Source organism: Rana temporaria, chromosome 6, assembly GCF_905171775.1.
Source record: "Rana temporaria chromosome 6, aRanTem1.1, whole genome shotgun sequence".
NCBI lineage: Eukaryota > Metazoa > Chordata > Amphibia > Anura > Ranidae > Rana > Rana temporaria.
In genome coordinates this window covers 8,027,792-8,055,557 of record NC_053494.1, presented here as the reverse complement: position 1 = coordinate 8,055,557, position 27,766 = coordinate 8,027,792, and the positions used below count along the sequence as shown (strand labels likewise).

General features: G+C 42.6%; 1 protein-coding gene across 11 annotated transcripts in view; it reads right to left on the bottom strand.

The window, feature by feature from the left end:
• Positions 1–27,766, bottom strand: part of LOC120943001 (nuclear factor 7, ovary-like) — a 166,985-nt gene that overhangs the window by 66,347 nt on the left and 72,872 nt on the right. Inside the window, exon 9 of one of the 11 annotated variants that reach the window (XM_040356021.1) lies at positions 4,668–4,730. The exons of 7 other annotated variants lie outside the window; for them this stretch is intronic. In XM_040356021.1, the coding sequence (XP_040211955.1) occupies positions 4,668–4,730 (63 nt within the window). Of the gene's footprint in view, positions 1–4,667; positions 4,731–10,207; positions 12,299–17,848; positions 19,015–23,439; positions 24,124–27,766 lie in introns of those variants that run through there. 3 more of the 11 variants (XM_040356030.1, XM_040356032.1, XM_040356024.1) reach the window with 3 other exon arrangements.

Genomic DNA, 27,766 nt, shown 5'->3' with positions numbered 1-27,766 from the left:
CTAGTCTCTGCCCCCAGCCATGCCGTGATCTGAATGGGTGGCTGTGAAGAGGCTGAGGGCTGCAGAGACAGCCCAGGTGGGCTTCCGCAGGCTGCAGAGACAGCCCAGGTGGACTTCCGCAGGCTGCAGAGACAGCCCAGGTGGACTTCCGCAGGCTGCAGAGACAGCCCAGGTGGACTTCCGCAGGCTGCAGAGACAGCCCAGGTGGGCAGCCGCAGAAAGACTGGGAGAGTGGTACGGGCTTCAGGAACAGCCCAGGATTTGGTGACCCCCGGCAAATCAACATTTGACCCCCGTGGGGGTCCCGACCCCCAGGTTGAGAACCACTGATTTAAATGATTAGGATACGTTCATTGTTAAAGCTGCAGTTACGTGCAGGGTGGAACAGTGCTCCAGGTGCTGCACAGCACGGGCTAAATGGCCTATTCTCAGCCATACTGCAGCCTCGTCAAACCCACAGTGGCAAGCACAATTCATCAAACAGTAGATATGGACACCCATGACTTATTTGTGCTGAGACCAAACTGGTAAAATAGCTTGCAAGAAGGAGGACTGGGAAATGGGAGATGGCAGGAGACTAAAGTTGGGATTCAAAATGGTTGTAAACCTTGCACATGAAATATGAACAAAAAGCATATCACTCTATGGTGTGTGCTTGCTTCAATCCAGAGCACCAAGTGTCATTTCTGTCTGCTGCCTTGTTTCTCTGGTACAAGCATGAATCACTTCTGACCACTTTCCTTGGCACCAAGAGAAAAATAGTGACAGGGGAGGGAGCAAAAAGAAACCTTGGCTCTGTTCCGGAGTGCTTTTGTGAAGGGGGTGCGTTCCTTTGCCTCCAATCAGCACTCAGAGCTCTCTTCACTGAAGCAACTTTAGCTTTCTGTCTTTTCAGAGCTGAGAGATCACGTTTAAATTCTGTACGTTGAATGTAGGGGGAAGGATGGCTATAGATATACAACTTATGTAGGAGGGTTTGTTTCATATTAATTATACATAATATAACTGGGTACTAACATTTATAGGTAAAGTTGATCCAGGGAATATCAGATCGCCTCTCTGGTGATCAGGACGTTTTTGTTTTCCCCTGTTGTAGCAAATCAGATCATGCTTTCCTGATATTTTTTTGCCTTCCTCTGGATCAACTGTGGGTAAGGATGGTATTTTTTTAATTGAACTAGATCAACTTGTATATTTTTTTTCAACCTATGTAACTATCTCTCCATCAGGTGAGGCCAGTCACTTCACTGGGTATATGCAAGTTTACAACCACTTTCAATGCCCATTTACACCACTGTGGTCTAGTGCATAGCGTTTGGACAAACCATTTATTTTAGAGGGCTGGAAACGCACAATTACCTTATAAACGTTCCTACGGCCCTTTAATTACTCACTCTGTTGCCCCTCTTCTAGGGCTTTGTTTGGCAATCCTCCCTAGTTTCCTGGCTCACCGCAACCCATTATCTTTGGGAGGGCTATGGTCCGAGTGACCATGATCAACTTAAAGTACATCTAAGCCAGACCACTAAAAATTTCAACATTTTCAACATGCTCATGTAATTTGAAATATTTATAAAGCTGCTGGTGATCCTGCCTTGAAGGTCCTTGTTCAGACACTTCTTCCTATAGGGTGACAAGGTTTGTCTTAACTGTGCTGCTACATTGTCACCCTTTCACACAGACTTCCAATGGAGATTACAAGTAGTCATTTTAGAACACAACATAAGCATGGTCAACTGTTCTCACCATCAGGAAATTCACCCTGAGGAACGCCATGCAGCCATCACTGGAGTGCTGCATTGTCAACCTAGGACAAGAAGTGTGTTGTCAACACACAACACCTCCTGTATCATCTCCATAATATAAAGGTTTTAATTCACAGAAATGAACTGAAAACACTGCTTTGGATTTCAGTGCAGTGTTGTCAACCAACTACAGGAAGTTAGGAGCTCACTGGGTTCCTGGATGATCAACAGGTAATTTTTATGTATTTGGAAAACTGCTAAAGAGATGAAAAAAATATGCATGTATTGCAAAAATTTAGTTCATATTTCCTTATGACCACACAAATTTTACCAGTGGCTAGGGATCTGTAACCTACTAGAATATGCTTAACCGCACAGAGGACTTCTCATTCAAGCATACACCTGAGTTGCACCAACTTAGCCACCAAAATTTTGAAAGTGCTGGTATCTCCGCTTCCCAAGTACACCATTCGTTGGAATTTTAAAGTGCAAGCCCATTGTAGGCTCGAGTATGTTCCTCCAGGGCCGAGGCTTGCCATTGAGTACACTCACATCACGCTTTAACATCTCCATTATACAAGTCAGCCATTCTCCAACCAGGGTTCCTATAACCCAAGGGTTACTCCAGAGGTTGCTAAGGGTTTCTCCAACGGTGGCTGACTGAACTCCCATCTGAAAGGTCTGGATCAACCACCAGTGTCATGACAGCAATGATCTCTTTAGCTGTCTGAAAAGGTTTTATTGTGACCACCAATATCAGGGGCATTCCTCCCACTGACTACCGATTTCAGGGACATTATCTAAGTCAACCATTCTCAAACAGGGTTTCGTGGTACCCTAGGGTTCCCCCAGAGGTTACTAGGGGTTTTGAGGTGGCCGATTGACCCCCCCTATCTGATGGTACCTGCATAATTGTGGCTTAGGGTCAGGACAGCAATCTTTTTAGAGGTCTGTAAAGGTGGCTTTCTCACCACCTCCAATGGAAGGGATATTCTTCTCACTGATCACCAATTTAAGGGTTATTCTTCTCACTGATCACCAATGTAAGGGACATTCTTCTCACTGACCACCAATGTAAGGAGCATTCTTCCCACTGATCACCAATGTAAGGAACATTCTTCCCACTGACCACCAATGTAAGGAACATTCTTCCCACTGATCACCAATGTAAGGAACATTCTTCTCACTGATCACCAATGTAAGGGGCATTCTTCTCACTGATCACCAATGTAAGGGGCATTCTTCTCACTGATCACCAATGTAGGACATTCTTCTCACTGATCACCAATGTAAGGGACATTCCTCCCACTGACCACCAATATAAGGGGCAACCCTCCCACTGACCCTTGATGCATTTATTTTAACAGGGGTTTCTTGAGACCTGAAAATTTATTTTTGGGGTAAAAGGTTGAGAAAGGCTGATCTAAGCATCACATGAATTTAGAACATATAGCAGCTCTTATTTTTCACCTTACCTTTACAAAACAAGTGTTATACTTTCTAATTTTTATAAAATTGTTTACAGACATTAGAGTGCATTTTGTAGTTTGCAAAACATGCCAGCTCTTCCATGAAATTCCAGAGCTGGTTGTATGTCTGGAAGAAGCCTCTGTATAAGGGCTTTTGAGATCATGCAGTTTACTGACAGGTGCACTTGACTTCCTAAGCAAACTTCTTGAAATTCGTTGTTGTATCCCACTTGCACAGAGACCTAACTGAATAAGCACAAAGTCCCATCTCTTCTAGGAGGATGGCCCTCCTGGCTGATTACTCTGTAATCAGAATCTCCCTGTTGTCCAAGTATATTTTGACACAACTTGCTGCTTGTGTGTTCCAAATATGAAATAGTAATCTGTACCGTTTACCCAATTTCAATTTTCTTAAAAAAAATATACAGTATGTTAATTTTGTTTGGGGGCTAGGTCAACTCTAGAGAGCTGCCCCCTGGGTGTGCCTTTAGTTGCACCTAGCATACTGCTCCTGTAGGTGGCGATAAACCCACCTGTCATGGAAGTATGGCTGCGTCCTTCAATGGACAAAGGAGAAACTAACATCTAGTTAAAAGCAGAATTAAACCCTCCTCTTTACTGCAATCTTGGCCTCTGATCTACATTTGTGCCATGGCGCGGCACATGTGATCGGTGCCAACACCAGCCATTTGAAGGCTTGACAACAAGGAACCGTGACCATTATTAACACACCACCTTTACAGTCACTGCTTTGTAAAACCGTACATTCAGTGGGTTTAGTGCCAAAAAAAAGTTTTTTTGGTGTTTTTTTAAAGTGGTTGTAAACCTTACGTGAAATATGAAGAACGCATATCTTTCTATAGTGAGTACTCAACTCAATCCAGAGCACTAAGTGTCAATTCTGTCTGCCGCTTCATTCCTCTGCTTTCAGCATGAGTCACTGCTGATAAGTTTTCCTGACACCAAGAAATAAATGGCGACAGTGGAGGGATATCCAGCACACTGTGTGGAGAGGGGTTTGTCCCTTTCCTCCAATCAGCACAGAGCTCTCCTCACTGAGCTCTGCCGTGTGCAACTTCAGCTCTCCGCCATTTCTTTTTCTGACAGCTCAGAAAAGCTTTATAAATTCTGCACTTTGAACAGACGTAGAGAAGAGAGGGCCGCAGGTCAACAGGTGCAACTTATGAAGGAATATTTGTTTAATCTGTGTATAACCTGAGGCCAGTCACTTCACTGGGTAGAAGGGTTTACAACCACTTTATGCGGGAGATCAAAATAAGGAAACATTCCTCAGTACCTTTCCTTTGTGCATAAGCCTAGTAAAATTAGCACAGACTGAAAACACAGCAGAAAGGAGTTATGGATTTTACACAAGATACAGTATATACAATAAAAAAACATTACATTCAGAACGAAAACAATTTTCTTGGAAACGTTAGAACCAAATTTTTACCATGGCCAGTGTCCGATGAGAATTTTTTTATACTTGTGCCCAATGGCTTCTGACCGCCACGAACTTGATACGGGATGAAGTATCCAAGAAAAAGAAGAAAGGTTAATATTTAAGAAGCATGAGCCACTTTGTGTTGGTCTATCACATAAAATCCCAATAAAAATACCATTCATGTTTTTGGTTGTAACCTGACAAAATGTGGAAAATTTCAAGGGGCAATACCTTTTTAAGGCACTATGGCCCGGATTCTTAAAGCGCCGACGCATCTACTGATACGCCGCGTAAGTGCACAGATGTGCCGTCGTATGTCTGCGCCTGATTCTGCAAGTAAGATACGCCTGAAATTTGGCTTCCTCCGACCGACGTAAGTTTCCTACGCCGTTGTATCTTGGGCGCATATTTACGCTGGCCGCAAGGGGTGCTTCCATTGATTTACGCGTCGAATATGTAAATGACCTAGATACGCCGATTCACGAACGTACTTGCGCCCGTCGCATGAGTATACGCCGTTTACGTAAGGCGTACGTCCGGCGTAACGTTATTCCACCTATAAGGAGGTGCATCCCATGCAAAGGTATGGACGTCGGAACAGCAGTCGTATTTTACGTCGTTTACGCAAGACGTACGTGAATGGGCGTAAGTTACATTCACGTCGTAGGCATTGAGCCGTCGTATTTCAGGGAGTAAATTCGACGTGATTCTGAGCATGCACCGTTCGTTCGGTCCATCATTTGCATGGGGTCAAGCTTTATTTAAATGAATCACGCCCACTTCCTTCCTACTTTGAATTAGGCGGGCTTACGCCGGACAATTTACGTTACGCTGGCGCAATGCTGGGAGCGAGTGCTTTGTGAATACTGTTCTTGCCTCTCAATGTTACGTCGGCGTAGCGCATATGAGATTACACCAGAGGTCTCCAAACGGCACCTGGTGGGTCATATTCGGCCCTTGGGGCACCGTTCCTTCTACAGACGCGTGTTCTCTATTCCCATTGGCCACGGTCTGGCCGCCTAAAGTCTGAAGGGCAGTAAACTGGCTCTTTTGAAAGTTTAGAGACGCCTGCTCTACACCATTAAGCGTTAAAACATATATTGGTCTTGGATGCACATTAAGGCTTGTTCTCAGATCATTTCATAGAAGGTGTAAATGTAAATGGAGCAAGGTGGTCAGAAAAAGCTCATCCTATTTTTAATACGCACACAAAAATCTAAAAAGTTCAAAAAGGAAATCATTTAACCGCTTCTCGCCAGGACTACTTACATGGACATCCTCCCATTTCAGTGGTTATACCGGGTTGATGCCTGCACCTACAGGCATCAACCTGGTATCCTTTTCAGTGAGAGTAACAATAGCATTAGTTCATGGCCATGAATAAGCACTGAGACAGTGAAACGCGTAGGCTATTTTCCCATTTTTTTTCTGCTTTTCTGTTGTGCATTTTCTATTGATTTTACAAATAAAGACAAGAGTTTTTTTGGAGTGCGGCTGTCCATCCTTTTGAAGTTTCTATCATTTGCCTAGTGCATTGCCGGCACCCTCAGTTTCCCGAGAGGCTCTTGGTTGCTTAGTAGACCCACCTGGAGCGGTGACTCCCTTTCACTCTACTATAGACCTTGCATTGCTCTTTTCCCTTAGGATCCCTTCACACGGGCTGAATCTTTTTCTCCTAAGGGGGGATTGGTCTGCTAAGCCCCTGCTCAGTTGACATGACCTGATGGATGACAGGTTTGTGTCTGCTCCACTTATGGAAGCGGACACGACCCACTCTCCTCTATGGGCTGTCAAATGTAAAACAACTACCATCTGATTCCAACTGGCCAGATGGAGGAGAATGGATCGCGTTCAGTTTTTACTGTAGCAGATGGGTTCGGGAGAAGCTGGGTGTAAAGATGGGTTCGGGAGAAGCTGGGTGTAAGTTCTCGCTCAATGCACTGTTTCTGGAGGAGCAGGAAGTGTTACCCTGGGGCAGGAAGTGTGTTTGCATTACATAGGAACACCTCACATATCTCCATAAGATAGAGGTTTGTCGTTTAAACGTTGTCAGCTCACTGCAAAAAGTTAATAGCTCTCTGAACTTTGATAGAACAGGTATTTTTCCCGTACTTGGGATTCTAAAGAGGGAGAAATGTTAATGTAGTGCATATTTTCATGTTGGCCATACAAAAGGCTAGTATAGGATACAAATGATTGCCAAGTGGTATACTAGAATACAATATAAAATCATACTGGCAGCAGCACTGAGCATCTGCAAAGGACTTCATTCATCCAAGCACACCCGTACTCTGCACCTGCTTCAAGTCACTTTTGCATGCCCACTTGCATGGGTGAAATTCTGATCTGAAGCAAACAAAAGTCCACTAACACAGAGCCCGAACAAAGCACAGACTGTTCCCATTCTCGCCCAAAAAATTGGCTCTAGATGCATATTAAACTAAACCGTATCTGAGCACCAGATACTCAACCATTTGTCCATGTCTCCATGCTTTATTTTGTTGAGAAATCAGTTTGAAAACACCCCCCCTGCATTTCTAGCTGTACCCATCTTTATTAGGGGCAATTTAGATGTAGCATTTACTTTCTGGAATTAAAAACAGGTGTGCTTAACTGAGGAAGCCGCCTATGAAGACTCCTGGGATATATGACAATTTTGGCCTAGGCCAGAAATCAACAAGCAACGGAAGAAATGATAAAAACAAAAAAAAAGTTTCAAACTAATTATACTTTATTTACCAAGGCTAGCAGCATAAGGATTAAAAATGGTTCATGTTGACAGATTTTAGTTCCACATTAAAGGATAAGTTCATCTTTAAAAAAAACGCCTGAAAGCCTTGCACCAACGATCTGCAGATTGCTAGTTCAATGTCAGGCTCCTGCAGACTGTCAGTGTAGCTGTCTGCCCGTACCTCCGATATGGGCAGGCAGTTACTTCAGTCCAAGAAGAATCAATGAAGCACGAGGATGCTCATCAGCACCCTCAGTTCATTGGGAACTACAAGCCATCTGCCTAGGAAGAAGCGCATACCATCCCGATACCAGTCTGGTATACTTCTTTCTCGCTCGACATAGAATGGTGCACCTGGTATGTGTGAGTACCCCAGATGGGGGTTTTTGCTTTGTTTAAATAAACCTTTATAAATTATATTACACTATCGCGTTCTCTTATTCCATATTCTTCCGAGACATTACATATACTTCCGAGACATTACATTAAAGAGTCCAGGATCCCAGTACAGAGTTCAGAGGTGGTTCACATGCGTTCATTGACAGAGCTTAATTGCCAAGTCACACACTCTGAGGTGAGCATTCAATACCCAGGGGGAGCACCGGAGAAAGGACACTATTGCATGGTCTGGAGCACCTATTAAGCAGTCTTCGCATGGACTTAAGCACGTTTAAAGTGATACAGCTGGAAGTCGCATACATGCACAGGAGCACATTTTAAATTTAATAAAAGTGGGATCATTGTCGTTTATTATAACCCATTGGACACAGTTATAAAATGGTATAATTGTTAACCACTTGATGCACAGGAACACTTTATTAAAATGTATTTATTTCTATTTACATTTTGGCACCAATGTCACTTTCTATAGTAGTATAGTACATTGACTAAACGTACTGTATGAATTTGATTTTATTGGTACACACTTTGGTTTTTTCACTCAATTTTTAGTACATTGAAGCGCAGCATATACATTAAATGAAGCTATAAAAGGCTGTTTATACTTGTAGTCTATTCAGTCACAGAACTCTGAATGATGTAGCGGTAACAGTGCGGGTGGAGACCCACGCGCTTTGAATTGTGAAGACGGGATTCCTGGGCCGCTGTCATGGGGAGGGGGCGGGTGAGCGGGAACAGTTTTGCCTCTCGCTGAAATATACGGCATCCCCGTGAAAATAAGACCTTCCCGATAATAGGGCCTCACCCCGAACATAAGGCATCCCGATAATAAGGCCCGCCAAAGCTACCATAACTCTGTACCCTGGACCATAGCCGCGGGCACCGCCAAGCAGCGCAGACAAGAAGTACATGGTCTCTTTTCATCAGAGAGCCCACACCGCCACCAGGACAAGCTGCCGCTTGCTGCTCGCTCTGCCCTGACGGAGTCTGGCCGACTCACAATAAGACAGTGAGTGGCGCAGAGCAGGAGTCTGGCACATTAAGTGTACACCACAGGGGTGACTATGAGGTAGGGGGGGGAAATGTCTGGTGAAGGTGTCCACTGACACAGGGATGGGGGGAGGGGGTCACTTAAAATGACACAGGAGGATCAGAAGGGGGAAACAAAATGACACAGCAGGATCAGAAATAAATGTGTACCGTATTCTTCATGGAAAAATAAGACATCCCCTGAAAATAAGACCTAGCACATCTTTTGGAGCAAAAATGTATACAAGACACGGTCTTATTTTCGGGGAAACAAGGTAGGTTCCCGATGGGTGAACTTATTTAAGGTTTATTCTCACATCAGCTCACAGTGCAAAACTGTAAGAGCCCTTTCACACTGGTGCGTTTTTGCCGCATTTCGCAGTAAAAATAGCGCTATTAAAAACGCTCCCCATGCATCTCAATGAACCCTTTCACACTGAGGCGTTGCGCTGGAGGAGCGTTGAGAAAAGTCTTGCAAGCAGCATCTTTGGAGCGCTGAAAAAAACGCTCCAAAAACGCCCCCCTCCATTGAAAACGCTGTAAAATCGCTGTGTTTTACCGTTATTTTAACGCTCCGCTATAGGCGTTTCCAGTGTGAAAGGGTTCTAAAGGCAGCAAAGAATTCATAAAGAGTTCTCCATACCATCACACAAACCATATGCAATAATCACACACAAAACTGAGTTCAAAAGGAAACTGATTTTATTATTACAACAGAAAGATGCAAAAACAAGGAAACCACAATCTATATTGAGCCCCTTAATACAATACACGCTACTCATTATAAAGCTTTACACACAAATGAAATACTAAAATCTTTGAAAGAAATGCATAACATGTATATTCTATACAGTGAATTTAACAGCCTTAGATGTGCCAGTACTGGTGAATTTCAGAAGTCTGCACATATGAATTGAATTAAAACTGCCTTTTTTATTTTAAAGTTATGTTTAAGTCTTTTAGGAGCATAAAGACGTTACAAATATCATCCAAATTGTATTTACTGCTTTTTTACCCCATAAACTATTTTAATATCTCCAACTTCACTAAACCGAGCCACCTGGTAAATTTTACTTTCCTGCACTTCTCCATGAAGTGTCTTCATTCATTGCTTTGTTGACTAGCTAGAAGCTTTGTTTGGGTAATACGGGGAAGCGAGATAAACCTCTACAACAAATCAGAAACTCCCAAAAATAAAAACTTTCCACGTCCCTGCTCCCTAGATGAATACAGTACTTGATTTTTCAAGTGTCCCAGCAGCTCAGTTTAGATCTGAAAACAAGTCACACCAGACAACTTGGGCATCCTACGAACGTTAGGGTGTCTACCTTTAAGTCCTACGTTTCATCCATATAGACCTTTCTTTGCCACTTGAGCAGCCTTGGTTACAAAAAAAAAAAAAGTTCCTGACAGACCAAATTTCCTGAGGTGCTGCAAGGAATGATTAATTTATTGCCACCCACGCTGCACGTATGCGTCCATCGGCGGTAGATTTTTCTGTCACGGTACAGCCACTGAGCTATTAGACAAGACAGCTCAGAATTTAGTGGGACCGGTTCTCAAGCATTTGACCACCGTGATAGCTAATCACAGCGGTCTTATGGTCAGTCAGTCCCTTTCAACCCCCTTGATGTAAGAAACCTGGTACACCAGGGCTGGGCACTAAGGAATTAAAACAAGTTTAAGGTGTGCTTTCCAAAACTAGTTGGGTAATTGTTAAAGCTGAACTCCGTCTCTTGAAATATTTACATAATTGGTTTGGGCCAGCTTGGTAAAAACTATGCAGCTGTGGTCACATACAGCATACCACACTGTGTTCCGGGTTAGAACTGAGACAGAGTATCACAGTGGCACTCAGCCATTAAGAGAAAGTGATGTATTCTATTCAATGAATACAAAGCTTCCTCCGATTGGCTGAGTCAGAGGTTGTGACATTAGACGACCTCTCTGACTCAACCAATCATTGACAGAATACATCGCTTTCTCTGGGTGCCACTGTGATACTCTGTTCTGGGTATGAGCCAGGAAGTCTAGGCTCAAACCTGGAACATAACATGGCATAATGTGCGTAGCTACAGTTTATACCGCACATCTAGCAGCCTCACATGATGGTGAGGGTCATAGTTCATATGGGCCAAGCTGGCCCAAAAACGAACTATGTAAAGTATATCAAAAGAAAATTCAGCTTTAAGTTTTTAATATTTGAAGATCTCCATTGTTGTGGTGGAATTTCTTGCAGGGTGACCGTGCAAATTTACCGGTAATTGGCAATTCCCTACATAGCTTCATGTACTGAATAGCAGGGGTAGAGTCTATTCCAGACTCTCAACTTAGGTTCCTCCAGATGTTGCTAGGGTTTCCTCTTAAGCTATTTGAGTCTCTCAGATAAGTAACCTATGAAATATCTTTATAGCCACGTAGGGAGCATGTTTATCACTGGCCATCACACCAACTGTAGATATAGTAATTATAAGCAGGTATTGCCGGAGACTGAAACATTTCAAGGCTTCCTTCACGTAAAAAAAATAGTCAACCTGGCAATATAAAAAAAAAAAGACGGATCACACTGTTCTATTGAAAGCTCTCTAGTCAGGTTTTTTTGTAAGGTTTCACAATCCTAAGCTTTTTGCTCTACCAACAGGGTTGCTTTATAAGAAAAGTCATGACTTTGAAGATGCAAAGAATATGCCAACGAATTATAAACAAGGATACAACAATCTTGGTGGAGCCTCTGAACAAGGAGACTGCGTGCCCCCCAATTATCACAAAACTTCCTCAAAAAAGTAGCCAAACACATTTAAAAAAAAAAAAAAAATGCACAATATAGTGAGGAACTACTGCTACACAGAAAAATCAACTGAACCTTGAAATGAACCAGTAACAACGAGTGCTCGCTTATATGGAATGCATTAGGGGAGTTCTTTCATTTTGAGTGCCGTTTCTAAGGCGTCTTTGAGATGCTTAATAAAGGCATCGCAAATTTTAACCATATCGGAACTTTTATTTTTTAATTGGTAACTGTCTTTACACAACTCCACGACTTCACTGAGCTCGGCCACCTGGAATCCACAACTTGCTGCATGACTAGAAACTTTCTCGTTAAACATATTTCTCTGGCCTTCTATGTGATTCTGCCACTCCTTTCTGGGCAGAACATTTGACCAGATAAAATGCGTGTTTGGGTGCAATTTGGTTAGGCGCGGAAAATCTTTTTTCACATTAGATATAAACTTAAAAAGGTGATCTTTTCCCAGCTCACTGCTCCCTAGATGGATAAAAACTATGCTTGGTTTTCCATAATGAGATGCAGCCCGCCTCAGTTCCGGAAACACGTGACTCCACTGCAGAGTGTACCCATCAATCCAACGAACTGAAAATAGTTTTTGATCGAGTCCCAGGTTCTTGCCATATGCACTTTTCTTTGACAGTTGATTAGCCCGGCTCACCCAATAGTTCCCGATGATCCAAATCTCCTTAGGCTCTGTAATGAATAATTAACAAGTTTTAAGTGTATTTTCTAAAATTGGTCGGAATATTGTTTGTTTGATTGGCAGCATGCAGTCCCTTGTAGGGTGGGACATAAAAAAAACACATACTTTGAATTTGCCTCTGCCCAGGATATATTCCTGCAATGCTCCAGGTGCCATACAGCCGGGGCTGAATAGCTTATTTACAGCCATGCTGTAGCCTTCTCTAGTCACTTGCCGACCACCCACAGTAAATACAAGTCATTACCTTGACAGTAAATACCGGTGCGTTATGGCAGCAAACCCGGAATCATTTACTGCAGGCGATTCGGTGTCCGATAAAAGTGGTCCTGCAGCAAATTGAATTTGCTGCGGGTTCACTTTCAGAGGCGACGGGAGATGTGCGCCGCCCCCCGGTCCGGTCGTGTGTATGGGCCATGAGTGTCTTGCTAATGTGGTTTCTTGCTAAGGTTTTGGGGGTTATTTAAACGTGCAGGGAATGTCTGAGTCCAGTTTCATGCCCCAGTAGAAGTCTGTGAGGACGAAACCGGTAGGGTTTATTGGACTCTTAACCTTTACTGCACAATAAGACCTGATTACTCTGTGCTGTGTTATTTTTGCATGAAGTTGTGGTGTTGCTTACTGGGACTTTTTTCATATGACCCATTTGTATTTCATGCTTTGGTTATCTTTGAAGTGCAACAAGGTTTGTTTTTATTTTTTTGTGTTTTTAAATTAAATACTTTTATACACCATGAGGAGGTGTTTCCTCTTTTTCTCTCTCCCTGTAATTGGAGATTTTTGGAGCATTCCCCCAACATCCCATTTGGAGATTCCTGTGGCTACCCTTACCATCAGTTCTTTGGATTTCACCTGGAACATCACCCTAAGGAGTCATATCCACACCGGTGTCCAAGGAGGGCGTTCGGCCCATACAAGCCTTTGGGATCCACCCACCGTATGGTGAGCTGTGGGTCACCGCCGTCTGGTAAGCGTGTTTAAACCTCATTTATATGCCAAGGAATATCTGCCTGGAGTTTTGATGGGTTTGATAGAGGGGACTTCTATGCTTCCATGAGAATTCAAAGACCATCCACATATGGGACTGGACTTTCTCGCCTATTTATTTCAGCCTAGATTTATTGGATTGATGATCAATCCTCTCACCTTGCCGTTTTGGTTCACCATATTTGTATAACCAATTTACTAACATGATTTACACTCATTTAGTTTTTTGCACAGTGGTTTTACACACCCACTTGATATTGGGTGTGACATTTATCCTATAGGGTGATTTCACCACACTTCAAGACCACCTTGATTGGTGGATCACATATTTAATTGATTTTGGCACTGCATTTTTTTTTTTCATTTTGCTAAGGTGGGCAAAGTAAAGACAAATGTTACTTCCGATAAGACAGAAGATAAGAATGCTGTCAAACATATTCCTCCTCAACCTCCTTAATATTAAGATGCATCTTCCATCTCAGAACAAGCAGTGTCTCCCAGGGTTTGACAAATTTGCTTGGAATCTAGGAGCCAGCTAAAAAAGTTAGGAGCCAGAAAACGCGCCCCGCCAAGCTCGCAGAAGCGAACACATACCTGAGTAGCGCCCGCATATGTAAACGGTATTCAAACCACACATGTGAGGTATCGCCGCGATCGTTCGAGCGAGAGCAATAATTCTAGCCCTAGACCTCCTTTAACTCAAAACATGCAACCTGTAGAATTTTTTAAACGTCGCCTATTCCACGAGCGGACGCAATTTTGAAGCGTGACATGTTGGGTATCAATTTACTCGGCGTAACATTATCTTTCAATCTAAAAAAAATTGGGATAACTTTACTGTTGTCTTATTTTTTAATAAAAAAAAAGTGTATTTTTCCCCCAAAAAAGTGCGCTTGTAAGACCGCTGCGCAAATACGGTGTGACAGAAAGTATTGCAATGATCGCCATTTTATTCTCTAGGGTGTTAGAATAAAAAAGTAATATATATATATATATATATATATATATATATATAAATAAATAATCACACACAATGTTTGTGGTTCTAATTAGAGGGAGGTCACAGAAGTAAGCTCACAAGTCTGCAAAGCCGCGGCCTCAATTACCGGCCGTCGTGGGCCCACCGCACAGGATCCTGTGCCTCTGTGTGCCCCCCATCTCCCCCTCCGCGTGATCGCGGCGGGCCCGCGCTGGCCGGTAATTGAGTCCGCGGCTTTGCAGGCCACTTTTGGGTGGAACTCCGCTTTAAATTGGGCATCACTGACTGAGGTCAGGTATTCGTATCAAAGATGAAAACCTCCACAACACAGATATTTGTTAAATGCATGTGGAGCATGCCAGCTGTTCCATCAAAAGGCCAGAGCGCCTTGCATGCTTGGTAGAACCTTCCAAATAAAGGTCTTGAGTCGATGGGCAATTTTTAATGTTTATTTCCATACGCTACAATGGGGGTTAATTTCACTGCCACTGAGCCACAATGTTAGGGGGGCTTAACTTTTAGTGCCACTGAGAACCAATGCAAGGGAAGTTAAAATATGACTTACATCGCTGAGCATTTGCTAAAGAGGAATTGCACCTTTCAGCATAACCCAAAAGCATACCTCCAAAAAATCAACAAAAGAACTGCTTTATCAGAAGATCAAGGTTTAGGAAATGCCCAGCCAAAGCCAGGAACTAAATCCAATTGAAAAATTGTGGTGACCTGAAGCCGGCTGTGCCTTCACAAACTGACAGATTTCAGAGAACTTTTGCAAGAAAGAGTGGGTAAAGATTCCCAAGACAAGATGTGCCCGTGCTGATGGACTCCTACCTCAAGAGACGGAACGAAGTTCTAAAACCAAAAAGGTTCATCACGGTATTAGAGATCAAAAGGTGTGCATAGTTGAGCAACCACATTGTAAGTTTTTGTTCCTCCCACCCACTTTAAAGCTGTTTAATTGAAACGCACAGATTGCAGGTCACATTGAAGGTGGACAAATTCATCCCCTTCGACTTGGTGAACCATGGACAAAATACCTGTCCGAAGGAGGACCTGTACAGTTTAGTGGAGACCGATAGGGGTGCAAATTGCCTCCCTTTAACTTCCTCTCCCCTTTCTTCTACTGGTTTTTCTTTTCTTCCCCTACGGCCTGTTTGATTGACCAGTGGGAGGACTTAAACCACATGGTATGGATTCCTCCTCTTCAAGCCTGAAGGGATGACAAGGACCCAAGAAAGCGCTTATCCTGTCTTTTTTTCCTCTTTCTGTAGGGTTTTTGTCTTTTTATACTTTTAACAGGTTTCTCATGTAGTTCCTTAAGTTGAAGTATAAAGAGATGAGAGAAACAATGAGCCCCCTTGTTGGGGTATACCATATTGCTCACACCTCTAGTATCTTTTTACAGGGGTGGGGTTTTTTAGACCCACTGTACACGACCTAAGTCATTCTGTAAAAACCTAATCTGAGAGCACGCCAAAATAATCAGAACAGCTTATTCGTCATTCTTGAGTCTGTCTGGTCTCTATGTAGCTATAATATATTGTGTGAATTGGGTATCACTGACCGAGGTCAGGTATTTGTACCCGAGATGAAAAACCCCACAGACAATTGGTATAGAATGCATCTTCACGTGCCAGCTGTTCTGTCAAAGTCCAGAGCGCCTTGCATGCTAGGAAGTGCGTTCCATAATAAGGGCTTAGGTCAACGGACAAATGCAGATTGCTTTCAGGCCCATTCAGCTTTCACTTGAGATCAGTCTGAAATGCTGTTGAGATCAGTTTACTGACAGCAACAGTTGATATTCTGAAGCTGCTTTTTGCATACCCTTTTACCTTTATGGCGAGGGAAGCGGTTCTGACGCAAACAGACCTCACTGACTCAGAGCCTAAAACCATAATCAGACAAACCCCCCTCTCTGCTGGAAGACCAGCAGAGGTGAAACACTCCTGGTGTGTATATAATCGGATTTCCTTGATCGTCAGATCTATTTTGCCATAAAATTGCTGCCTGCTTACAATATTTATATAAGTACTGCTCATCCAAATTTTTTTATTTTAATTACACCCTTCTCCAGGAAAACAAGCTCATTCTGCATAAAAAAAGATTTTATTTCAAACACAATTGTAAATAAAAATGACCAAAACAAAAATTTGATGCATTTCTTTGTATTCAAGCTTATCAAGAATAGCACATTCGCATACACAGAAAAATCAATTTTGAAGAAAATCTATTAAAATGAACATATTGATCCAGAATGAAAACTGTTAATCGACATTTTTGGAAATGTTGGCATAACTGAACACAGAAGTCCAGAAGATACCAACAGTGGCAAGCAAAATGTTAGTTCGCCTGAAACAAGCTGGTCCAAATGAAAAAATTCTTTACTGATGCATGTGCCACCAGTCACAAGAGTAAAAACTATTTAACATCAGCTACATACACAGTATACAGCTGGCGGTGATAGGGACTTCCCGGCTCATTCCTATAACTAAACCAAAAATCGGGAAACTGCATTTTTAATGGATAGAAGTGGCTTCCTCCAAATGACCAAGCTGGAGATGTGGGTGGTTATTGTCACTCCACCGTCAGCCAACTTCCTGTCCCCAGAACAAAATCAAAACAGGTGGAGAACTGCTCAGCTATTTACAGGAAGCTTTGTATTTTATCAATGAATACAAGGCGTCCTCTGAATGGCCAAGTTGGAGGTGTGGGTGTTTGGGGGTCACAACCTCTACCTCAGCCAATTTCCTGTTCCCAGAGCAAAATTAAGTTGGGCTGAACGCTGCTCAGCCAGCCATTCACAGGAAGCTTTGCATTTTATCAACGAATACAAGACTCTGTGACTGGCTGGTGTAGAAGTCATGAACCTCACCTGCCACATCTATATCTGAGGCACTTAGAGGAAGCCTTGTGTTCATTGATAAAAATACAAAGTACTTCATGAATGGCTGCGCAACACTCGGCCAGACTATTTTGTTCTGGAAACTAGGTGAGACACTATCAGAACACAGCGCTGTATATTTTAAGTAGCCAATGCTACATAGTTGATAGAACGCTGTATAGCAGGAGCAGCTTGGAAAAAAATATTTAAAAAAAAGGTAAAATGAAGCCTCGAGTTAGGGTTAAAGTGGAGTTAAACCCAAAAATAAAAATCCTCCCCTCCTCCGGTGGCACATTAAGCACCTTTCAGGGGGAGAGGGAGCAGATACCCAATACAGGTATTTTCTCCCACTTCTGGGCATAGCTTGCTGCAGTATCTGTGGCGATCTACACCATGTCCGGCCCCCACAAAGGACACACAAGTCCCAGAAGACATCAGGGACCAGTGAGATAGCGCAGCGCTACTCGCCCATGCGCAGTAAGGAACCAGGAAGTGAAGCTGTAAGGCTCGATACTTTGATAGAAGATGGCAGCGCCTCCAGAGAGCCAAGGGACATTTTGGCTTTGGGTGCTGACATCGCAGGCGCCCTGTGCAGGAATTAAGTATTTGTAGCTGCCGATTTTTTTTTTTTCGGCGGAACTCTGCTTTAAAACAAAGAAAAGGTCTCAGGAAAACAAAGGAGAAAAGCCTTCAACATAAAATATACAACAGACTTTAATTGGGGAGGGGATGGGAGGTTGCATTTAGATTCTTCCCAGCTGATTCAGCATATTTTGTTACCAGCGTTGAATGAAAGGCCAACATTTTTAGTGCTGGCATCAGAACAGGAATAACGGTGAAATCTTCCAATTAGGACACCTGTTTTGATAATTGCTGTGGGGATTATGTACCTTTGCAAAGATTGCCTCTCGCTTACTTAGAACAGAAAAGTACCAAAAAAGAAAAAAAAGAAGAAGAAAACACGATAAAACCCCTCAATAGATTATCACCATAATAAAACTCTGCACCAAGGGAACCTTAAAGTAATAAAAAAAATTCCCCCAAGAAACAAACATTTTACAAGACCAATTTTAGCTGAACAAAATTTCAGAGTTTAGCTACACTTGGAAGACTTTTCTAAAAGCAGCTGGACTCAATGCAAAGCAATCATGTTATTCATACATAATGGATGAGCAACGTTTAGTTGCAGACATTTTAGCTGCGTTTAGGAACAGGAAAGAGCTGCGTCCAAGATGGACTATATGCAACTAAACTTAATGCGTTTAGTTTCAGATCGCTGCAGCATGTTTTAATGTGTTAATTGGCTCCTTTAATTTTTTTGATTTCCTTTGCCACGGCTTCTTTGACGTAAGTATTGAAGACACCGTAAATATAATCCCAACTGTATGAACCCGTTTTGTTACGGAACCTTTCTAGAGTCATTTCCTCGACTAAACGGAGAGAAGACACCCGGAAGCCAAACTCTCTCGCACGAATGGAAACGTCAGCGTTTAACTCTTTTCTGATGTCCTCCAGGCCGGAACTAAGCCATTGTTTTCTGGGCAGTAAGCCAGACCAGATAAAGGCCGTATTCAGATAAGTCTTCGCGATTTGAGATAAATCGCTTATCACATGCGATTTTAACTTTTCATGGTCTTTTTTTTTCCCCAGATCACTGCTACCTATATGGATGAAGACAATGCTTGGTGTTCCCAGTGCAGAGACAGACGTTTTTAGTTTTGGAATGAAGTCTTCCCAAAGGAGATTGGGACTGCCCATCCAACGGACTTTAAATTGTTTCTCGTTGAGTCCTAGGTTTTGACTTGATTTGCGAGCAGCTTGGTTTACCCAAAAGTTCCCGAGAATCCAAATCTCCTTAGGTTCTGCAATGAACAATGAAACAAGTTTAATGTGTACTTCCTGAAATGGGTTGCGTCATTTTAGTTTTGGATGTTGATTTGAAGCAGAGGTCCACATTTTATGTGGTTACTTGTAGGCACTTGTTACACAGCGCACATTTACTAGTAAAATGCATTTGATAAGGTGATGTTCCTGTGCTGGAGGTGCTGAATAGCGGGGATGAAGGGCTTATCATAAAACGCAGCCTCATTCAACCGACAGCATTAAACACAATTCGCCAAATCAGCTTTTGTGACCAAAGTTTGATGGGACCAAACAAGTAAAATAGCAATATTAAACTCCGTCCCATTGATCGCTCCCAACTTAAAGCACATGGGCAAAGTTTATGATCTCCCAGCAAGTGTTTAACCCTTTTCATGCCTAAGCAGATTTCAGATATTTGTTGCTTGCAAGTTAAAATCTGTATTTTATGCTAGAAAATTACGGAGAACCCCAAACATTTTTTAGTAAAGACCCTAGAGAATAAAATGGTGATCGTTGAAATATTTTATGTCACAGTATTTGCGCAGCAGTCTTTCAAACTCAATACTTTGGGGGGGGACGAGACACCACCATGACAAAAAAAAACCACTAAGCAGCCAATTTTTTGTGTAATACGAAAGATGTTACACCAAGTAGATACCCAACATGTTATGCTTTGAAACTACACACACACACGTGGAATGCGACGAACTACGGTACCTAAAAAACTCCATGGGCGACTCAAAAATAAACGCTTACCAGGTTAGAGTTACAGAGGCAGTCTGGTGCTATAATTATTGCTCTTGCTTTGATGGCGGCAATGCCTCACATGTGTGATTTGAACACAGTTTACATGTGCGGGCGCGACTTGCATTTGCATAGTGAGCTCGCGGGACGCTTTAGAATATTTGTTGGTTTACATTGTCTCTGCAAAAAAACTATTTTGATCACTTTTATTGCTGTCACAAAGAATGTAAACATCCCTTGACAGTAATAGGTGATGACAGGTACTCTTTATGGAAGGATAGGGGGTCTAAAAAGACCCCAAATCCCTCTTTTGAACTTCAAAAGTATTCAGGTTATTCATATATGATTAGCAATGTTCAATTGCAGGCGTTGTAGGAAAAGTAAAGCTCTGCTCCCAAAATAGACTATCTGCAATTAACGCTCACTTTAGTTTTAGATAGCTGCTATGTGTTTTTATTCGTTAATTGGCGCCATTAATTTTTTTTATTTCTACTTTGATGTATGTGTGTACAAGACACCATAAATATAATCCCAACTGTATGAAACATCAGTTGTAGAGTAAATTTCTGTAGTAATTTACTCAACTAAATCGAGAGAAGCCACACTCTTGCACAAATGGTCCTGCAGGTAAAAAAAAAAAAAATAAAAAAAAAATTCCGTTCTGGGCAGTATTGTGGACCAGAAAAAAGGCCGTATTTAGGCAAGACTTGGAGAGGTCAGGTATGTAAAAAGCGATTTGAGATTTGATACCGCTTTGCTGCCAGCCAACTTCTCCTTACTAGGGATGAGCCGAACACCCCCCAATTCGGTTTGCATCAGAAAATGCGAAAAGGCAATAAATTTGTTCGAACATCCGAACACTGCTAAAGTCTATGGGATTCGAACATGAAAAATTGTGCTAATTTTAAAGTCTTATATGCAAGTTATCATACAAAAGTGCTTTGGGACCCGGGTATAGACCCCCCCAAGATACTGCAGGGGTCTATGCCCGAAGTGAGTGCAAATACCTATCTTAGACAGGTATATGCTCCCCCTCCCCCTGAAAGGTGGCAAATGTGACACCGGAGGGAAGGGAGGAATCCGGACAGTGAAGGTTTAATTTTTGTGTGGACATTCGCTTTAAGCAAAAATCAAATCAGCTTTTGTGATCAAGACGAGACCAAACTGGTACAACAGCAATATTTCCACTCTGTCCTGTTGGCAGCTCTCCATTTAAAGCCCAACACGGGGCAAAGTGATTGTTTCCCCAACAAGTGTTTATAAATAAAGCAGCGCTGGAAGCAATATTCTCCTCCTCAGTGCAGCCCCACCACAAAAAATGGACACTACTAGATCTACAAGAGTTCTAGTTTAACCAAAAAGATGGGAGGGCACCTTTTAAAAAGGAGCAGCATAAACCATCATTCGAGATCTTGGCTGACTGAATATGCGCATGTAGCCCGATCTCCCTGCCTGTTATTCATATCAATTTTGCTACAAATTACTATATATATATATATATATATATATATATATATATATATATATATATATATATATAAAATGTATTTACTGATCATCCAATTAATTTTTTTTTATATTATTCAATTGTACCAATGTCCTGACAAAGTGGACACCACCATTCTCAAGGAAAACAAGCTCATTGTTTAGCAATATAGAAAGCTTTATTATACCATGTTTGTTTACAATCAAAATTAACAAAGTGTTATGCATTTCTTTATGTTCAAGCTTTTAAGACTAGCACATTCGCATACACAGAAAACCACCAGTAAGGTATAAATTTTTACGCAAAATACAGCACATCCATAAAAAGGAACATATTCATCCAGAACGAAAACTGTTCATCTAAACTTTTTGAAATTTCAGCATAACTGAACATTTTAAACTATGGCCAGTATTGAGTATTTATAATTTTTTACACAAGTCCAACAGATAAGATACAGGTAGTCACAGGGCATTGGAGTTACTTTAGCAAAAAACATTTTATTTTTAATATCTCCATCTGTAAATATACAACCTCCTAACTCCAGGTTTCAATTCCCTTCAAAAAGTTGGTCCAGACCAAGCTGGTCCAAATGAACCATTTACTTCACTGATGCATGTGCCAACGGTCAGCAGTATAATAACTAAACTGGCGTTCCACCGGAAAAAAAATATATATATATTAAAAGTCAGCAGCTACAAATACTGAAGCTGCTGACTTAATATATGGCGCTAGCCTGTCCAGGGCGCCCGCGATGTCGGCAGCCGGAGCCAAATCTGTCGGCTCTCGGATGCTGCCGCCGCCATCTTCGGTAAGGGAATCAGGAAGTGAAGCCTTCACTTTGTTTCCCTACTGCACATGCGCGATTCGCGCTGCGTGACCTCACTGGTCTGCTGTTTTCTGGGACCTGTGCGTCTCCCAGACAGCGGGGGACAGTAGGCGTAGGTCACCGTGACCACCGCAATGATCTATGCCAGGAAGTGGGAGCAAATACCTTGATTACACGGCTCCCCCCTAAAAGGTGCAAAATGTGACACCCGGCGGGTGGGGGGGGGGGGGGGGGACGGGGGTTTGGGATTCCAAAAAGTGGAACTTTACTTTATCGTCAGATACAGCTGGCAGTAGGATAGGGACTTCCTGTCTCCCGTAACGAAATCGAATCGGAAGCCTTGCATTTTTATTCAATGACAAGGCTTCCTGAACGGCCAAGTTGAAGACTTAGGCATTTGAAGTCACAACACCCACCACAGCCAACTTTGTCTTTGGAACAAAATAAAGTGTGTGTGGGGGGGGGGGGGGGGTTGTGCTGCTCAGCAAGCCATTTACAGAAAGATTTGGGATTTTATCAATGATAACAGGCCTCCTGCGATTGACTGAGGTGGAGATCGTGACATCCGTTACATCTCCATCTTAGCCTCTTCCTCGGTAAAAAAACAAAAAAGTACTCCATGACTAGGATTATGTTCCGGGAACTGGATGGGAAGCACCATCAGAACACAGCGCTGTATACCAATGTAGCCGATAGTTCATATAGCACTGATAAAGGGTGCATGTATCAGTGAGGGAAATAAGTTTGGACCAGTTGGATACAAAACTATTTAAAAAGTTAAATGAAAAATGGGAGTTAGGTAGCAAAGAAAAAAAATGCCTGGCAAACGGAGGCTTCACACAAAATCAGATAAAATTATAAAAAAAAAAAAAAAAAAGGAGGGCAAAAGCCTTGAGAATCCGAGTGTAACACAAGTATACAGACACTCTTGATTGGGGGGCAAAAAATAAAAATTGGATTTAGATTAACTCCATTTTGTCACCAGTGTTGATAGAAAGTCCAACATTCTTAGAGTTGGCATCAGAACAGGAATAACGGGGAAATCTTCCAATGACACCTGTTTTGGCGACTTCTAAGAATGGATCTCCCTCCCTTTAGAGAGATTCTCTCGCTTATGTATTACAACAGAAAATTATCAAACAAAACACACATTAAAACTCCTGAATAGAGTACACATGACTATCACTTTGCACCATTGGAACCTTAAAAAAAAAAAAAAAAAAAAAAAAAAAAAAAGTTTTCACATTTCACAAGGCAAATTCCGCTAAGGTTTCAGAGTGTGAAGACTTTTCTAAAAGCAGCTGGACTCCCAAAACGCAAAGTAATCATGTTAATCATACATAATGATTAGAAGAATTGTTTAGTTGCAGACAGTTCAGCTGCATTTGGGAAGCAAAATATGCAGTGTCCAAAAGTAGACTGTATGCAAGTAAACGTTCCCTGCGTTTAGTTTCAGATAGCTACAGTGTGGGTTTTATTGGTTTAATTGTTTTTTTATTTCCTTTTCCACGGCTTCTTTGATGCAAGTATTAAATACACCATAAATATAATACCAACTGTATGAAGCATTTACACAGTAATTTTCTGAAGCCATCTTCTCAACTAAAGGGAGAGAAGCCACCTGGAAGCCGCACTTTGTCGCACAAATGGCAACTTCAGAGTTAAATACTTGTCTGCGCTCCTCCAGTTCTGAGTTTAACCATTCCTTTCTGGGCATTATAGCGGACCAGATAAAGGCTGTATCTGGATAAGACATTGAGAGGCGAGATAAATCAGTCTTCACATGATGTCTGAACTGTTGAAAGTTCGCATAGCTCGTTCCCAGATCACTGCTCCCCATATTGATGAAGACAATGCTTGGTGCTCCCAGTGTAGCGACAGACTCCCTTATTCTTGGCATTAATTGTTTCCAAAGCAGCATGGATTTTCCCATCCAGCGGACGGTAAATTGTTCCGCGTCGAGTCCTAGGTTTGCACCATCTGGTTGACTCTGTGCTTTCCGAGCAGCTTGGGTTATCCAAAAGTTCCCGATAATCCAAATCTCCTTAGGTTCTGCAATGAACAACGAAACAAGTTTAATGTGTACTTCCTATAATGTGTTGGGTCATTTTAGTTTTGAAGATGCTTTGAAGTAGAGGTCCACGGTTGATGTGGTTACTTGCAGCGTGACAGTGCACATTTACCAGTAAAACGCATTTGCTTAGATGAGGTTCCTGCACTGCTCAAGGTGCCGTATAGCAGGGGTGAAGGGCTTATAACGCAGCCTCAACCCACTAGCATTAAGCAAAATTCATATCACCTTTTTTTATCAAGATTGAGACCAAGCTGGTAAAAGCAATATTTCCACTCTGTCCAGATAGCTCTCTATTTAAAGCCCAACGCAGAGCAAAGTTAATGGTCCCCCCGCAAGTGTTTAAACAAAAAAGCATCTATGGAAGCAATATTTCCCTCCTCCCCAGTGTTGCCCCACTACAATAATTCTTTACATCACTAAATTATACTTAAAAGTTCTGGTTTAACCCCAAATATGGAGGACACCTTGTACGAGAGCAGCATAAACCACCATTAGAGATATTACAGACACATTCTGCATGCAGAAACAGTACAGGCGAGGCACCAGTGTTGCCAACCGTAAAAAAAAAAAAATGGGCACTTTTCTTCTGCCAGTAAGAGGAAAAGGTTGCTAGTAAAAATATGGATGCGACACTCTGCTCGGAACCGCGCATATGCAGTTCTTGTCCGGAGGTGGCCGAAACCGTCCAAGTGCCTTCTACAGTGTGTTCAGTCAGTGCCGGCAGGGGACGGGACTGGTGGAGGTGGTGCCCGAGAGTGTTGTGTAATGTCATGGTGCAAGGGTGCCAAGTGAAGGGGGCCAGAGCCTCGTGTGCAGATCTGAGGGACGGGAGCAAGGCAAGACTGTCAATGCCGTTTGGAGTGGAGGGACCACCTGGTGTTGAGAGAGACTGTCACTGACTCCGGAGAGGACGTGTTGTATTGGGAATCTTTGCTGCTGAACACTGCCATCAGTGTTACAGAGTAAATTTCATGTTTATGTGCTCAGGAGGGAATTTTTCCCTTTTGAGTCCTGTCCCTGAGCTACATACTATATCGAAAAACGAATAAATGTTTTTTTGCCTTAATATCTACCTTAAATCACATGTCTAATTGCATATTTGTAGGCAAAATTATGATATTTGTACTTAAAACAAATTTTTTAACTTCTGGAAATTTTGGGTGTCGTGTCAGTAAATTTTAATCTGGTAGGTTGGCAACACCGAGGCACTCCTGGCTGACTGATCATGTGTCGCCTGATCTCCGTTATTCATATTTATAATGGCACAAACTGCTGCCTGCATATGAGAAAGGCAAAAATATTTAAATGTACTCTTCATTCAATTAAAAGAAAAAATGATTTTTTTTTTTAAATTATACCAATGTCCTAGTAATGTAGACAACATCCTTGTCCAGGAATAAAAGCGCCTTGTTATGCATTAAAAAAAATGCTTTATTTTGAACATATCCACACCAACAATGAAAATGAACAAACTATTCAAAGCATTTGTGATCAAGCTTATAAGACTACAATTCCAAAAAGTTATCAATTTTACACAAAATACAACATATCCATTAAAGTGAACATTTTCATCCAGAACGAAAATCGTTCAGCTCAATTTTTTGGAAAGCTTGGCAAAACAGCCTTTTTTTCTTTTAACTATGGCCACAGTGTCCACTGAGCATTTTGTAATGCAGGCGGCCAACAGTTAGTCACAGGAATAAGGGTTGACAAACCCCACCCCCCCCCCCCAAAAAAATATATAGACCGTGAATACACAAAAATTTAACTCAGGTTTCATTTACCTTCAAATAGTTCATCTGGACAAAGATGGTCCAAATGAACCATTTCCTTTGCTGAAGCATGTGCCACCGGTCAGCAGTCTGCTACAGCTACATACAGCAGCCCTCATACAAGATTTTAAGGGCTGGCTAGGAGCTGATCAGCCTGGAGGGGGGGTGAGCGACGGCAGCGGGTGGGGTTGATTGGCAGCTGTTCGCCAAGTGATCACCCGGGGGGGTTAGATGGGTCGAAGGGGGAGCAGCAGGATCACCGAGCGGTATAGCACACTGTTGCAGCTTACATTGAAATGGTCTGCGCTCTGCTCGCCGTCACACACAGCCCCGCCTCCTCCTAACCCCACGCCTGTGATAGACTGAATAAGGGTACAATACTGTGATGTGTTCTGTCTATCACAGGCGCAGGGTCAGGAGGAGGGGCTGTGTGCGGCGGCGAGCAAAGACAATTGTAATGCAAGCTGTAACCGCGTGCTATTCACGCTCAGCGATGCCGCAGCTCTCCAGTCATGATCGGGCCGCCCTCTCACTTCATGTGCCCTGGCGAGGCTGCTATGGTTGGCGGTGAGGCTGCAATGCACGGGTCACGCTGCATTGATGGGCACTGGTGAGCCTGTGCTAAGGGGAACTGATAAAGTTGTTAATATTTATTTTTGTAACTTAATTCTGCATAACACATTTAAGTTGTCATTTCCTGACATAATTTATGAGGGCGCAATTAGGGGCGGGGCAGGGTAGGGGTTGGGTGGAGCAACTGGTGGGGAGTAACCCAGGACTTGAAATTGAGCCTTGCATACAGTATGCAGCTGATAGGGACTTCCCGCCTCATAACCGGAAACCTTGCATTTTTGATGAACACAAGGCTTCCTCTGAATGGCCAAGTTGGAGACGAGGGCGTTTGATGTCACAACCTCCACCTCGGGAAACTTCCTGTCCTCAGAACAAAATAAAGTCGGGCTGAGCGCTGCTCAACTAGTAACAGGAAGCTTTACATTTAAACACGATTACAAGGCTTCCTGTGATTGGTTGATGTGACAATCATGACATTACCATTCTAGCCAACAGAACAAAAAATCTCCTGCGCTCAGGTGTTTCGCTAGACACGGATGGTGTAGTCCAGTCTTCAGTTTAAGGCAAAGTCTAGAGTCTTGCAGCCCCCCTCAGAACAGTGGGTGTTTATAGCTAGAAAAAAAGGGCGCACCAACCTAGTGCTAGTCATTTCTTCTGATTACCATTCTATTCGAATGAATTGATAAAAATTACAAGGTACTTTATGAATGGTTGTTCTGCAAACTTAATGGAAAGCACCATCAGAACACAAACTATACTTTATGTAGCCAATGCTGCATATGGTTCATATAGTGTAACAAGGACATGTATTAAGGAGGGAAATAATTTGGACCAGCGTGGGCCGAACTAATTAAAATTTAAATGAAACCTGGGAGTTAAGCGTTAAGGCTGCTTTCACACTGGGGCGGCGGGTCAGTTAGCCGTAGCGCGCTGGTAGTTTTAGTGGCATTTTACCGTCGCCTTTCGGGTTCTAGCTGGGTGCTTTTAACCGCCCCGCTAGTGGCCAAAGGATTAAAACAGCCCCTGTTGCAGCGCTTCCAAAGCGCTGCCCATTTCAATGGGCAGGGGTGGTGTAGGAGCTTTGTATAAAGCGCTCCTACACCGCCCCAAAGATGCTGCCTGCAGGACTTTTCTCTGTCCCGCAAGCGCACCACAAAATCTCAGAATTAAGCTGCATTTAGAAGACCGTTCTAAAAGCAGATGGACATAACGCAACGTAACCATGTTATTCATACATGAGGAATGTTTAGTTGCTCACAGTTTAGCTGCGTTTAGA